General features: G+C 48.9%; 1 protein-coding gene across 1 annotated transcript in view; it reads right to left on the bottom strand.

Annotated features, from left to right (window-relative positions):
• Positions 1-5,206: 5,206 nt before the first annotated feature.
• Positions 5,207-16,605, bottom strand: part of LOC115183653 (uncharacterized) — a 30,720-nt gene continuing 19,321 nt past the window's right edge. Inside the window, exon 2 of the mRNA XM_029744756.1 lies at positions 5,207-5,250. Within this exon, the coding sequence (XP_029600616.1) occupies positions 5,207-5,250 (44 nt within the window). The remainder of the gene's footprint in view (positions 5,251-16,605) is intronic.

The raw sequence follows: 16,605 nt of genomic DNA, 5'->3' as shown, positions 1-16,605 counted from the left end.
AGGGGAGTATCGCCCTCTTCCTCCTCCTCCTCCCCCTCCTCTTCCCCTCCTCCTCCTCCTCCTCCCCCTCCCCTCGTCTCACCTTCCTCCTGTTAGAGTGTTGTCCTCTGTCTGTCAGTCTGTCTGTTGGCTAGCAGGGAGAGAATAGCTCTATGTCCACACACCGCAGGCACACTCACACACTCACACACTCCACACACACTCACACTCACACACTCCACACACACTCCACACTCTCACACACACTCCACACACTCCACACACTCCACACACTCCACACACTCAACACACTCAACACACTCCACACTCCGAGCCACGGCGAGCAGCTTAGCGATCTGATGGCAGCAGGTCAGAGAGAAAAAGCTTTAGTCCTTTTATCATCTCCTGCTGCTAGCGACTGGAACCAGCATTTAACAGAATGTGACTGGCAGAACGGGTGTTGTATGGGGAGGATGAGGGCTGCAGTAGATATCTCAGATAGGGGGGAGTGAACGGGTGTTGTATGTGGAGGACGAGGGCTGCAGTAGATATCTCAGATAGGGGGGAGTGAACGGGTGCTGTATGGGGAGGATGAGGGCTGCAGTAGATATCTCAGATAGGGGGGAGTGAACGGGTGTTGTATGGGGAGGATGAGGGCTGCAGTAGATATCTCAGATAGGGGGGAGTGAACGGGTGAGGGCTGCAGTAGATATCTCAGATAGGGGGGAGTGAACGGGTGTTGTATGTGGAGGATGAGGGCTGCAGTAGATATCTCAGATAGGGGGAGTGAACGGGTGTTGTATGGGGAGGATGAGGGCTGCAGTAGATATCTCAGATAGGGGGGAGTGAACGGGTGTTGTATGGGGAGGATGAGGGCTGCAGTAGATATCTCAGATAGGGGGGAGTGAACGGGTGTTGTATGTGGAGGATGAGGGCTGCAGTAGATATCTCAGATAGGGGGGAGTGAACGGGTGCTGTATGGGGAGGATGAGGGCTGCAGTAGATATCTCAGATAGGGGGGAGTGAACGGGTGTTGTATGTGGAGGATGAGGGCTGCAGTAGATATCTCAGATAGGGGGGGAGTGAACGGGTGTTGTATGTGGAGGACGAGGGCTGCAGTAGATATCTCAGATAGGGGGGAGTGAACGGGTGCTGTATGGGGAGGATGAGGGCTGCAGTAGATATCTCAGATAGGGGGAGTGAACGGGTGCTGTATGTGGAGGATGAGGGTTGCAGTAGATATCTCAGATAGGGGGGAGTGAACGGGTGCTGTATGGGGAGGATGAGGGCTGCAGTAGATATCTCAGATAGGGGGAGTGAACTGGTGTTGTATGGGGAGGATGAGGGTTGCAGTAGATATCTCAGATAGGGGGGAGTGAACGGGTGCTGTATGGGGAGGATGAGGGCTGCAGTAGATATCTCAGATAGGGGGGAGTGAACGGGTGCTGTATGGGGAGGATGAGGGCTGCAGTAGATATCTCAGATAGGGGGGAGTGAACGGGTGTTGTATGGGGAGGATGAGGGCTGCAGTAGATATCTCAGATAGGGGGGAGTGAACGGGTGTTGTATGTGGAGGATGAGGGCTGCAGTAGATATCTCAGATAGGGGGGAGTGAACGGGTGTTGTATGGGGAGGATGAGGGCTGCAGTAGATATCTCAGATAGGGGGGAGTGAACGGGTGTTGTATGGGGAGGATGAGGGCTGCAGTAGATATCTCAGATAGGGGGGAGTGAGTCCTAAGAGGGTTTTATAAATGAGCATCAACCAGTGGGTCTTGCGACAGGTGAACAGAGATGACCAGTTTACAGAGGAGTATAGAGTGCAGTGATGTGTCCTATAAGGAGCATTGGTGGTAAATCTGATGGCCGAATGGTAAAGAACATCTAGCCGCTCAAGAAAACCCTTACCTGCCGATCTATAAATTACGTCTCCGTAATCTAGCATGGGTAGGATGGTCATCTGAATCAGGGTTAGTTTGGCAGCTGGGGTGAAAGAGGAGCGATTTACGATAGAGGAAACCAAGTCTAGATTTAACTGTAGCCTGCAGCTTTGACATGTGCTGAGAGAAGGACAGTGTACTGTCTAGCCATACTCCCAAGTACTTGTATGAGGTGACTACCTCCAGCTCTAAACCCTCAGAGGTAGTAATCACACCTGTGGGGAGAGGGGTATTCTTCTTACCAAACCACATGACCTTTGTTTTGGAGGTGTTCAGAACAAGGTTAAGGGTAGAGAAAGCTTGTTGGACACTAAGAAAGCTTTGCTGTAGAGCGTTTAAGACAAAATCCGGGGAGGTGCCAGCTGAGTATAAGACTGTATCATCTGCATATAAATGGATGAGAGAGCTTCCTACTGCCTGAGCTATGTTGTTGATGTAAATTGAGAAGAGCGTGGGGCCTAGGATCGAGCCTTGGGGTACTCCCTTGGTGGCAGGCAGTGGCTGAGACAGCAGATATTCTGAATTTATACACTGCACTCTTTGAGAGAGGTAGTTAGCAAACCAGGCCAAAGACCCCTCAGAGACACCAATACTCCTTAACCTGTTTGGTATAGGGGGCAGTATTGAGAATTTTGGAAAAAATATGTTCCCATTTTTAACTGCCTCCTACACCAACTCAGAAGCTAGAATATGCATATTATTGTTCAGGTTTGGATAGAAAACACTCTGAATTTTCTAAAACTGTTTGAATGGTGTCTGTGAGTATAACAGAACTCCTATGGCAGGCAAAAACCTGACAAGGTTTCAAGCAGGAAGTACCCTGTCTGACAAGGAGTCGTGCGTCTTACCTCTTTTTATTGAAAAGTAAGGATCTTAGCTGTAACGTGACAATTCCCAGGGCTCCAATAGGCTCTCAGAGCCCGCGAAATAACTGAAGGTTTACGAGGGAACCTCAGGTTGAAATATATTATCGCCTTTTGTAAGTGGATGCTCGGAGGACCTTTCAATGATGCGCGTGCATGAGTCGCTTCTGAGGAGAAATTTTATTCGGCTGTTTAGGCTCAATGCATACTCCCGGTCGGAATATTATCACTTCTCTACGACATAAATGGCATAAAAATTGGTTTTAAACAGCGGTTGACATGCTTCGAAGTACGGTAATGGAATATTTAGACATTTTTGACACGCCAATGCGCCATGCGCGACACCGCGAAAAGGCATTCTAGAACTCACGAACAAAACGTCGCTGTTTGGATATAACGATGGATTATTTGGGACCAAACCAACATTTGTTATTGAAGTAGAAGTCCTGGCAGTGTATTCTGATGAAGAACAAGCAAGGTAAGAACATTTTTCTTATAGGAAATGTGATTTTGGTGGATGCTGACCTGGGTGGGTATCTAAATAGCTAGCCCTGTAATGCCGGGCTATGTACTTAGATTATTGCAAAATGTGCTTCATCCGAAAAGCTATTTTAAAATCGGACATATCGAGTGCATAGAGGGGTAATGTATCTATAATTCTTAAAATAATTGTTATGCTTTTTGTGAACGTTTATCGTGAGTAATTTAGCAAACTGTTAGTAAATTCACCGGAAGTTTGCGGTGGTTATGCTTTTTCTGAACGTCACATGCTAATGTAAAAAGCTGGTTTTTGATATAAATATGAACTTGATTGAACAGACATGCATGTATTGTATAACACAATGTCCTAGGTGTGTCATCTGATGAAGATTATAAAAGGTTAGTGCTGCATTTAGCTGTGGTTTGGGTTTATGTGACATGATATGCTAGCTTGAAAAATGGGTGTCTGATTTTTTCTGGCTGGGTACTCTGCTAACATAATCTAATGTTTTGCTTTTGTTGTAAAGCCTTTTTGAAATCGGACAGTGGGGTTAGATTAACGAGATTCTTGTCTTTAAATAGCTGTGAAATAGTCATATGTTTGAGAAATTGAAGTTATAGCATTTCTAACGATTCAAAAATCGCGCCACTGGATTTCAGTGGCTGTTACGTAGGTGGGACGAGTTCGTCCCACATGTACTAGAGAGGTTAACCGGCCCACAAGAATGGAATGGTCTACCATATCAAAAGCTTTGGCCAAGTCAATAAAAATAGCAGCACAATATCGCTTAGAATCATGGGCAACGGTGACATCACTGAGGACCTTTAAGGTTGCAGTGACACGTCCATAACCTGAGCGGAAACCAGATTGCAAACCAGAGAGAATACAGTAGACATCAAGAAAGCCAGTCAGTTGATTATTGACAAGTTATTAAGTCAACTATATTAGGCCTCCAACATAGTTATGATTTGATGAAAAGCTCCACATACCACATATTTCTACCCCCTCCCAAAAACTCAGTTTATAACTATTCCTGTACTGCCCGTTCCTGCCGATTCTGTCCTGTCGATCCTGTCCTGTCGATCCTGTCCTGTCGATCCTGTCCTGTCCTGTCGGTCCTGTCCTGTCGGTCCTGTCCTGTCGATCCTGTCCTGTCGATCCTGTCCTGTCCTGTCGGTCCTGTCCTGTCGGTCCTGTCGATCCTGTCCTGTCGATCCTGTCCTGTCCTGTCGATCCTGTCCTGTCCTGTCGATCCTGTCCTGTCCTGTCGATCCTGTCCTGTCCTGGCGATCCTGTCCTGTCCTGGCGATCCTGTCCTGTCCTGTCGATCCTGTCCTGTCCTGTCGATCCTGTCCTGTCGATCCTGTCCTGTCGATCCTGTCCTGTCGATCCTGTCCTGTCCTGTCGATCCTGTCCTGTCCTGTCGATCCTGTCCTGTCGATCCTGTCCTGTCGATCCTGTCCTGTCGATCCTGTCCTGTCCTGTCGATCCTGTCCTGTCGATCCTGTCCTGTCGATCCTGTCCTGTCGGTCCTGTCCTGTCGATCCTGTCTTGTCGATCCTGTCCTGAAAATCCCATCCTGTCCTGTCGGTCCTGTCCTGTCGATCCTGTCCTGTCCTGTCGATTCTGTCCTGTCGATCCTGTCCTGTCGATCCTGTCCTGTCGGTCCTGTCCTGTCGGTCCGGTCCTGTCCTGTCGGTCCTGTCCTGTCGATCTTGTCCCCAACTTGACTCTAGAACTTCACTCCCATTTCTGCCAGAGTCCCAGAGGACCAGAGGAACAGAGGACCAGAGTCCCAGAGGACCCAGAGTCCCAGAGGACCCAGAGTCCCAGAGGACCAGAGGACCAAAGTCCCAGAGGACCCTGAAGACCAGAGGACCAGAGGACCCAGAGGACCAGAAGACCAGAGGACCAGAGGACCCAGAGGACCAGAGGACCAGAGGACTAGAGGACTAGAGGACCAGAGGACCCAGAGGACCCAGAGGACCCTGAAGACCAGAGGACCAGAGGACCCAGAGGACCCAGAGGAACAGAGGACCCAGAGGACCAGAGGAACAGAGGACCCAGAGGACCAGAGGACCAGAGGACCCAGAGGACCAGAGGACCAGAGGACTAGAGGACCAGAGGACCCAGAGGACCAGAGGACCAGAGGACCCAGAGGACCAGAGGACCCAGAGGACCAGAGGACCCTGAAGACCAGAGGACCAGAGGACTAGAGGACCAGAGGACCCAGAGGACCAGAGGACCCAGAGGACCAGAGGACCAGAGGACCCAGAGGACCAGAGGACCCAGAGGACCCAGAGGACCCAGAGGACCAGAGGACCCTGAAGACCAGAGGACCCAGAGGACCAGAGGACCCAGAGGACCAGAGGACCAGAGGACTAGAGGATTAGAGGACCAGAGTCCCCAGAGGACCAGAGATCAATTTCTGTTGGATTTACTCATAATATGATTAAATATGAAGTGATGTCACACCAATATTTAGTAAACCCAACATATTAGTCTCTCACAAACCCTTCATGTTTAACACTGATTAATATATTTGATCATTTGTCACTGTAACCCACTTTGGCAGGCAATGTGGAGCCGAGCGCTCGCAGCTCCGCAGGTGGGTTGAACATTGCATGATGCTGAATTTGTCTCTGTCATTAAGAGCGGTGATGGTGGGAATAGAAAAGATGAGAGAGAGGAGGAGGGAGAGGAGGGGATGAGAGGAGGAGGAGGGAGAGGAGGGGATGAGAGAGACAAGGAGAGAAGGGAAGGGGAGAGAGGGGGGAGAAGAGAGGGAGAGACGAGGAGAGGAGAGCGGAGGAGAGAAGGAAAGAGAGGGGGGAGAAGAGAGGGAGAGACGAGGAGAGGAGAGCGAGAGGAGAGAAGGGAAGAGAGGGGGAGAAGAGAGGGAGAGATGAGGAGAGGGGAGACGAGGAGAGGAGAGAAGGGAAGAGAGGGGGGAGAAGAGAGGGAGAGACGAGGAGAGGAGAGACGAGGAGAGGAGAGGAGAGAAGGGAAGAGAGGGGGAGAAGAGAGGGAGAGACGAGGAGAGGAGAGACGAGGAGAGGAGGAGGATGTGTTTGATCCGTCCTCACATGTTGGTGTTCTTTAAGAGGGTGAATAAACAGTACTGAAAACAGATTGGCACAGCGGGTCCTCTCTGACAGCAGGGAGAGGGGGAGGAGGAAGAGGAGAGACAGACTCTGGTACTCAGGGCTACATCTGTTCCTCATAAGCAATGAGACACATGAGCGCTGACACACGCTCAAATATGTGCATTTGTAAAGACACACATCTCATCAGATGTCCTCATATTACACACACATAAACAAGATGTCAAACAAGCCTTCTGACAGGAGCTGTAGAAAGAGACACTCTGTGACCTACTGTATTATACTGTAAGCCCGTTATACGCTGGGCCCATGGGCCCTGGTCATACTGTAAGCCCGTTAAACGCTGGGCCCATGGGCCCTGGTCATACTGTAAGCCCATAATACGCTGGGCCCATAGGCCCTGGTCATACTGTAAGCACATTATACGCTGGGCCCATGGCCCCTTGTCATACTGTAAGCCCGTTGTACGCTGGGCCCATGGGCCCTGGTCATACTGTAAGCCTGTTAAATGCTGGGCCCTTGGGGCCTGGTCATACTGTAAGCCCGCTATACGCTGGGCCCATGGGCCCTGGTCATACTGTAAGCCCACTATACGCTGGGCCCATGGGTCCTGGTCATACTGTAAGCCCGTTATACGCTGGGCCCATGGGTCCTGGTCATACTGTAAGCCCGCTATACGCTGGGCCCATGGGCCCTGGTCATACTGTAAGCCCGCTATACGCTGGGCCCATGGGCCCTGGTCATACTGTAAGCCCGTTAAACGCTGGGCCCATGGCCCCTTGTCATACTGTAAGCCCGTTAAACGCTGGGCCCATGGCCCTGGTCATACTGTAAGCCCGTTAAACGCTGGGCCCATGGGCCCTGGTCATACTGTAAGCCCGTTAAACGCTGGGCCCATGGCCCCTTGTCATACTGTAAGCCCATTGTACGCTGGGCCCATGGGCCCTTGTCATACTGTAATCCCGTTAAACGCTGGGCCCATGGCCCCTGGTCATACTGTAAGCCTGTTAAACGCTGGGCCCATGGCCCCTGGTCATACTGTAAGCCCGTTAAACGCTGGGCCCATGGGCCCTGGTCATACTGTAAGCCCATTATACGCTGGGCCCATGGGCCCTGGTCATACTGTAAGCCCGTTGTACGCTGGGCCCATGGGCCCTGGTCATACTGTAAGCCCGCTATACGCTGGGCCCATGGCCCCTGGTCAAAAGTAGTGCTCTATACAGAACATAGGGTCCCATTAGGACCGCAGAACTGAGAGAACATAGGCTGAGCAGTGAGGGGACGACTTCTTTATCCTCGTAAAGCACTTAAAGGGATTTAACACAGAGAGAGTGTGTGTGTGTGTGTGTGTGTGTGTGTGTGTGTGTGTGTGTGTGTGTGTGTGTGTGTGTGTGTGTGTGTGTGTGTGTGTGTGGATTTAACACTGCGTGGTAGAGCAGAGACTGTTCACCTACAACCTACGACCTGCTTTAGAGGTCAGGCTATATACAAACACATGGAGACGCACAGGGAGACACACACACACACACAACTCCAGGAGGAGGGAGGGACGGTTGCCGAGGAAGTCCTGGTTGCCAAGGGCGTGGAGCGGTGGGGGATCCCGTATCACCAGAGAGAGGAGAGGTGAGGCTAGGAGGCGTGTCCAGGGAGAATACGGGAGCCAGTTCATGGCTACTGAACCATCTGGCTAGGGGGTGGTTTCTCTTACAGTATGTCTAATACATCTCCTATCCCCCTCCTCTCCCCCTCCGCCTCCTCCTCTCCTCCTCTACCCTCCTCTCCTCTCTTCACCCCTCCTCCCTCACCCCTCCCCCTCCTCCTCCTCCCTCTCCTCTCCCTCTCCTCTCCCTCTCCTCTCCCTCTCCCCCTCCTCTCCCCCTCCTCTCCTCCTCCTCTCCTCCTCCTCTCCTCTCCCTCTCCTCCTCCTCTCCTCTCCCTCTCCTCCTCCTCTACCCTCCTCTCCTCTCTTCACCCCTCCTCCCTCACCCCTCCCCCTCCTCCTCCTCTCCTCTCCTCTCCCTCTCCTCCTCCTCTCCTCTCCCTCTCCCCCTCCTCTCCTCCTCCTCTCCCTCTCCTCCTCGTCTACCCTCCTCTCCCTCTCCTCCTCCTCTACTCTCCTCTCCCTCTCCTCCCTCACCCCTCCCCCTCTACTCAGACCTTAACAGTGTCTTTACTAGAGGACAAAACCCCCTCTCTATACTTCCTGAACTGACTGAATACACAAGACATGTGTATTGAAATGTCATCTAATGTAAAGGTCACGTAGTTCTGTGAACAACAACTGGCTTCAGACATTCCATCAGAGCATCCAGGCTACAAACAGTCTGTCATTCAGAGCAACAGAGTCCAGGATACAAACAGTCTGTCATTCAGAGCAACAGAGTATCCAGGCTATAAACTGTCTGTCATTCAGAGCATCCAGGTTACAAACAGTCTGTCATTCAGAGCAACAGAGTCCAGGATACAAACAGTCTGTCATTCAGAGCAACAGAGTCCAGGTTACAAACAGTCTGTCATTCAGAGCAACAGAGTCCAGGTTACAAACAGTCTGTCATTCAGAGCAACAGAGTCCAGGATACAAACAGTCTGTCATTCAGAGCAACAGAGTCCAGGATACAAACAGTCTGTCATTCAGAGCAACAGAGTCCAGGATACAAACAGTCTGTCATTCAGAGCAACAGAGTCCAGGCTACAAACATTCTGTCATTCAGAGCAACAGAGTCCAAGTTACAAACAGTCTGTCATTCAGTCTGTTCTCCTGCTGAACGTTGACTAATAAATTATTGCATTGGAGTTACTAGTGTCACTGTGATGTAGGGGGTTGAGACAGCTTGACTCTGTTCTCCTCTCTACTAGAGGACCTGGAGCCATGTTCTACTAACTGAACTACAGAGGACCTGGAGCCATGTTCTACTAACTGAACTACAGAGGACCTGGAGCCATGCTCTACTAACTGAACTACAGAGGACCTGCAGCCATGTTCTACTAACTGAACTACAGAGGACCTGGAGCCATGTTCTACTAACTGAGCTACAGAGGACCATGTTCTACTAACTGAACGACAGAGGACCTGGAGCCATGTTCTACTAACTGAGCTACAGAGGACCATGTTCTACTAACTGAACTACAGAGGACCTGGAGCCATGCTCTACTAACTGAACTACAGAGGACCTGGAGCCATGTTCTACTAACTGAACTACAGAGGACCTGGAGCCATGTTCTACTAACTGAACTACAGAGGACCTGGAGCCATGTTCTACTAACTGAACTACAGAGGACCTGCAGCCATGTTCTACTAACTGAACTACAGAGGACCTGGAGCCATGTTCTACTAACTGAACTACAGAGGACCATGTTCTACTAACTGAACTACAGAGGACCTGGAGCCATGTTCTACTAACTGAACTACAGAGGACCATGAGTCATCCCCCATCTCTGTTGAAGCTACCTGCTTCACGCTGGTCACAGCAGATATTTGCAATCTGAAAAATTAGACGCCAGCACTCAGCAGTATTTTGGATATTCCTGGTGAGGATAAGAGTGTTGAGAGGGTGAGAAGGGTGAAGGGGGAGAGGGATGAAGGGGGAGAGAGGTGAGAGAAAAGGTACATGGGGCAAGGTAGAGAGAGAGAGAGAGGTAGAGAGAGAGAGAGGTAGAGAGAGAGGTAGAGAGAGAGAGAGAGGTAGAGAGAGAGGTAGAGAGAGAGAGAGAGGTAGAGAGAGAGAGAGAAAGAGAGAGAGGTAGAGAGAGAGAGAGGTAGAGAGAGAGAGAGAGAGAGAGAGAGAGAGACAGAGAGAGAAAGAGACAGAGAGAGAAAGAGAGAGAGAGAGAGAGGGAGGAAGGAAGGAGGAGGGAGAGAACCAGCTGTACTGGGTTGTACAGCAGCCAAGATAAACAGAGCTACAGGCAGGGAGAGACACACCTCCACCGTGGCCCCTCAGCGGCCAGACAACAACCCTGAATCAACAATCTCCCCCTTGTTTTCTCTTCCTCTCCTCCCCCATCCCTCCTCTCCTCCCCCCATCCCTCCTCTCCTCCCCCCATCCCTCCTCTCCTCCCCATCCCTCCTCTCCTCCCCCATCCCTCCTCTCCTCCCCCTATCCCTCTCTCCTCCCCCATCCCTCCTCTCCTCCCCCCATCCCTCCTCTCCTCCCCATCGCTCCTCTCCTCCCCCATCCCTTTCTCCTCCCCCATCCCTCCTCTCCTCCCCCCATCCCTCCTCTCCTCCCCCATCCCTTTCTCCTCCCCCCATCCCTCCTCTCCTCCCCCCATCCCTCCTCTCCTCCCCCATCCCTCCCTCCTCTCCTCCCCATCCCTCCTCTCCTCCCCATCCCTCCTCTCCTCCCCCTATCCCTCTCTCCTCCCCCATCCCTCCTCTCCTCCCCCATCCCTCCTCTCCTCCCCCATCCCTCCCTCCTCTCCTCCCCATCCCTCCTCTACTCCCCCATCCCTCTCTCCTCCCCCATCCCTCCTCTCCTCATCTCTCCTCTCCTCCCCCATCTCTCCTCTCCTCCCCCATCCCTCCTCTCCTCCTCCCATCCCTCCTCTCCTCCCCCCATCCCTCCTCTCCTCCCCATCCCTCCTCTCCTCCCCCATCCCTCCTCTCCTCCTCCCATCCCTCCTCTCCTCCCCCCATCCCTCCTCTCCTCCCCCATCCCTCCTCTCCTCCCCCATCCCTCCTCTCCTCCCCCCATCCCTCCTCTCCTCCCCCCATCCCTCTCTCCTGCATCAGGCAGGATGGAAATGCAGTCAGTGTTTCTGCTGCAGATATTTAAATGTGGCGCTGCGCCAAAGGAAAAATAACAGTCCACATTTACTTTTCTTCTGCAAACAAAACTAGTCATCACCATAGTAACAGTCTATCTATTGACCTAGCTAGTCATCCCCATAGTAACAGTCTATCTAGTTACCTAGCTAGTCATCACCATAGTAACAGTCTATCTATTGACCTAGCTAGTCATCCCCATAGTAACAGTCCATCTATTGACCTAGCTAGTCATCCCCATAGTAACAGTCTATCTATTGACCTAGCTAGTCATCCCCATAGTAACAGTCTATCTAGTGACCTAGCTAGTCATCACCATAGTAACAGTCTATTGACCTAGCTAGTCATCACCATAGTAACAGTCTATTGACCTAGCTAGTCATCCCCATAGTAACAGTCTATCTATTGACCCAGCTAGTCATCCCCATAGTAACAGTCTATTGACCTAGCTAGTCATCCCCATAGTAACAGTCTATCTATTGACCTAGCTAGTCATCCCCATAGTAACAGTCTATCTAGTGACCTAGCTAGTCATCCCCATAGTAACAGCCTATCTATTGACCTAGCTAGTCATCACCATAGCAACAGTCTGTTGACCCAGCTAGTCATCACCATAGTAACAGTCTATTGACCTAGTGAGTCATCCCCATAGTAACAGTCTATCTATTGACCTAGCCAGTCATCCCCATAGTAACAGTCTATCTATTGACCTAGCTAGTCATCCCCATAGTGACAGTCTATCTATTGACCCAGCTAGTCATCCCCATAGTGACAGTCCATCTATTGACCTAGCTAGTCATCCCCATAGTAACAGTCTATCTATTGACCCAGCTAGTCATCCCCATAGTAACAGTCTATCTATTGACCTAGCTAGACATCCCCATAGTGACAGTCTATCTAGTGACCTAGCTAGTCATCCCCATAGTAACAGTCAATCTAGTGACCTAGCTAGTCATCCCCATAGTGACAGTCTATTGACCTAGCTAGACATCCCCATAGTAACAGTCTCTCTATTGACCTAGCTAGTCATCCCCATAGTAACAGTTCATCTATTGACCTAGCTAGTCATCCCCATAGTAACAGTCCATCTATTGACCTAGCTAGTCATCCCCATAGTAACAGTCTATCTATTGACCCAGCTAGTCATCCCCATAGTGACAGTCTATTGACCTAGCTAGTCATCCCCATAGTAACAGTCCATCTATTGACCTAGCTAGTCATCCCCATAGTAACAGTCCATCTATTGACCTAGCTAGTCATCCCCATAGTAACAGTCTATCTATTGACCTAGCTAGTCATCCCCATAGTAACAGTCCATCTATTGACCTAGCTAGTCATCCCCATAGTAACAGTCAATCTAGTGACCTAGCTAGTCATCCCCATAGTAACAGTCTATTGACCTAGCTAGTCATCCCCATAGTAACAGTCTATCTATTGACCTAGCTAGTCATCCCCATAGTAACAGTCCATCTATCGACCTAGCTAGTCATCCCCATAGTAACAGTCTATCTATCTACCTAGCTAGTCATCCCCATAGTAACAGTCTATCTATTGACCTAGCTAGACATCCCCATAGTAACAGTCTATCTAGTGACCTAGCTAGTCATCCCCATAGTAACAGTCAATCTAGTGACCTAGCTAGTCATCCCCATAGTAACAGTCTATTGACCTAGCTAGTCATCCCCATAGTAACAGTCTATCTATTGACCTAGCTAGTCATCCCCATAGTAACAGTCCATCTATTGACCTAGCTAGACATCCCCATAGTGACAGTCTATTGACGTAGCTAGTCATCCCCATAGTAACAGTCCATCTATTGACCTAGCTAGTCATCCCCATAGTAACAGTCCATCTATTGACCTAGCTAGTCATCCCCATAGTAACAGTCTATCTATTGACCTAGCTAGTCATCCCCATAGTAACAGTCTATCTATTGACCTAGCTAGTCATCCCCATAGTAACAGTCCATCTATTGACCTAGCTAGTCATCCCCATAGTAACAGTCCATCTATTGACCTAGCTAGTCATCCCCATAGTAACAGCCTATCTATTGACCTAGCTAGTCATCACCATAGCAACAGCCTGTTGACCCAGCTAGTCATCACCATAGTAACAGTCTATCTATTGACCTAGCCAGTCATCCCCATAGTAACAGTCTCTCTATTGACCCAGCTAGTCATCCCCATAGTAACAGTCCATCTAGTGACCTAGCTAGTCATCCCCATAGTGACAGTCTATCTATTGACCTAGCTAGACATCCCCATAGTAACAGTCTATCTATTGACCCAGCTAGTCATCCCCATAGTGACAGTCCATCTATTGACCTAGCTAGTCATCCCCATAGTAACAGTCTATCTAGTGACCTAGCTAGTCATCCCCATAGTAACAGTCAATCTAGTGACCTAGCTAGTCATCCCCATAGTAACAGTCTATTGACCTAGCTAGTCATCCCCATAGTAACAGTCTATCTATTGACCTAGCTAGTCATCCCCATAGTAACAGTCCATCTATTGACCTAGCTAGACATCCCCATAGTAACAGTCTATCTATCTACCTAGCTAGTCATCCCCATAGTAACAGTCTATCTATTGACCTAGCTAGTCATCCCCATAGTAACAGTCTATCTATTGACCTAGCTAGTCATCCCCATAGTAACAGTCTATCTATTGACCTAGCTAGACATCCCCATAGTAACAGTCTATCTATTGACCTAGCTAGTCATCCCCATAGTAACAGTCCATCTATTGACCTAGCTAGTCATCCCCATAGTAACAGTCTATCTATTGACCTAGCTAGTCATCCCCATAGTAACAGTCTATCTATTGACCTAGCTAGACATCCCCATAGTAACAGTCTATCTATTGACCTAGCTAGACATCCCCATAGTGACAGTCTATCTAGTGACCTAGCTAGTCATCCCCATAGTAACAGTCAATCTATTGACCCAGCTAGTCATCCCCATAGTGACAGTCTATTGACCTAGCTAGTCATCCCCATAGTAACAGTCCATCTATTGACCTAGCTAGTCATCCCCATAGTAACAGTCCATCTATTGACCCAGCTAGTCATCCCCATAGTGACAGTCTATTGACCTAGCTAGTCATCCCCATAGTAACAGTCCATCTATTGACCTAGCTAGTCATCCCCATAGTAACAGTCAATCTATTGACCTAGCTAGTCATCCCCATAGTAACAGTCTATCTATTGACCTAGCTAGTCATCCCCATAGTAACAGTTTATCTATTGACCTAGCTAGTCATCCCCATAGTAACAGTCCATCTATTGACCTAGCTAGTCATCCCCATAGTAACAGTCCATCTATTGACCTAGCTAGTCATCCCCATAGTAACAGCCTATCTATTGACCTAGCTAGTCATCACCATAGCAACAGCCTGTTGACCCAGCTAGTCATCACCATAGTAACAGTCTATCTATTGACCTAGTGAGTCATCCCCATAGTAACAGTCTATCTATTGACCTAGCCAGTCATCCCCATAGTAACAGTCTCTCTATTGACCCAGCTAGTCATCCCCATAGTAACAGTCCATCTAGTGACCTAGCTAGTCATCCCCATAGTGACAGTCTATCTATTGACCTAGCTAGACATCCCCATAGTAACAGTCTATCTATTGACCCAGCTAGTCATCTCCATAGTGACTGTCCATCTATTGACCTAGCTAGTCATCCCCATAGTAACAGTCTATCTAGTGACCTAGCTAGTCATCCCCATAGTAACAGTCTATCTATTGACCTAGCTAGTCATCCCCATAGTAACAGTCCATCTAGTGACCTAGCTAGTCATCCCCATAGTAACAGTCTATCTATTGACCTAGCCAGTCATCCCCATAGTAACAGTCTCTCTATTGACCCAGCTAGTCATCCCCATAGTAACAGTCCATCTAGTGACCTAGCTAGTCATCCCCATAGTAACAGTCAATCTAGTGACCTAGCTAGTCATCCCCATAGTGACAGTCTATTGACCTAGCTAGACATCCCCATAGTAACAGTCCATCTATTGACCTAGCTAGTCATCCCCATAGTAACAGTCCATCTATTGACCTAGCTAGTCATCCCCATAGTAACAGTCTATCTATTGACCTAGCTAGACATCCCCATAGTAACAGTCTATCTATTGACCTAGCTAGTCATCCCCATAGTAACAGTCCATCTATTGACCTAGCTAGTCATCCCCATAGTAACAGTCTATCTATTGACCTAGCTAGACATCCCCATAGTAACAGTCTATCTATTGACCTAGCTAGACATCCCCATAGTAACAGTCTATCTATTGACCTAGCTAGACATCCCCATAGTGACAGTCTATCTAGTGACCTAGCTAGTCATCCCCATAGTAACAGTCAATCTAGTGACCTAGCTAGTCATCCCCATAGTGACAGTCTATTGACCTAGCTAGACATCCCCATAGTAACAGTCTCTCTATTGACCTAGCTAGTCATCCCCATAGTAACAGTTCATCTATTGACCTAGCTAGTCATCCCCATAGTAACAGTCCATCTATTGACCTAGCTAGTCATCCCCATAGTAACAGTCTATCTATTGACCCAGCTAGTCATCCCCATAGTGACAGTCTATTGACCTAGCTAGTCATCCCCATAGTAACAGTCCATCTATTGACCTAGCTAGTCATCCCCATAGTAACAGTCCATCTATTGACCTAGCTAGTCATCCCCATAGTAACAGTCTATTGACCTAGCTAGACATCCCCATAGTAACAGTCTCTCTATTGACCTAGCTAGTCATCCCCATAGTAACAGTTCATCTATTGACCTAGCTAGTCATCCCCATAGTAACAGTCCATCTATTGACCTAGCTAGTCATCCCCATAGTAACAGTCTATCTATTGACCCAGCTAGTCATCCCCATAGTGACAGTCTATTGACCTAGCTAGTCATCCCCATAGTAACAGTCCATCTATTGACCTAGCTAGTCATCCCCATAGTAACAGTCCATCTATTGACCTAGCTAGTCATCCCCATAGTAACAGTCTATCTATTGACCTAGCTAGTCATCCCCATAGTAACAGTCTATCTATTGACCTAGCTAGTCATCCCCATAGTAACAGTCCATCTATTGACCTAGCTAGTCATCCCCATAGTAACAGTCCATCTATTGACCTAGCTAGTCATCCCCATAGTAACAGCCTATCTATTGACCTAGCTAGTCATCACCATAGCAACAGTCTGTTGACCCAGCTAGTCATCACCATAGTAACAGTCTATCTATTGACCTAGTGAGTCATCCCCATAGTAACAGTCTATCTAGTGACCTAGCTAGTCATCCCCATAGTAACAGTCAATCTAGTGACCTAGCTAGTCATCCCCATAGTAATAGTCTATCTATTGACCTAGCTAGTCATCCCCATAGTAACAGTCTATCTATTGACCTAGCTAGTCATCCCCATAGTGACAGTCTATCTATTGACCCAGCTAGTCATCCCCATAGTGACAGTCCAT

The sequence above is a fragment of the Salmo trutta genome, unplaced genomic scaffold (assembly GCF_901001165.1).
Source record: "Salmo trutta unplaced genomic scaffold, fSalTru1.1, whole genome shotgun sequence".
In the NCBI taxonomy this organism is placed as follows: Eukaryota; Metazoa; Chordata; class Actinopteri; order Salmoniformes; family Salmonidae; genus Salmo; species Salmo trutta.
The sequence above is the reverse complement of the archived record's forward strand: the minus strand, read 5'-3'. Positions and strand labels throughout refer to the sequence as shown.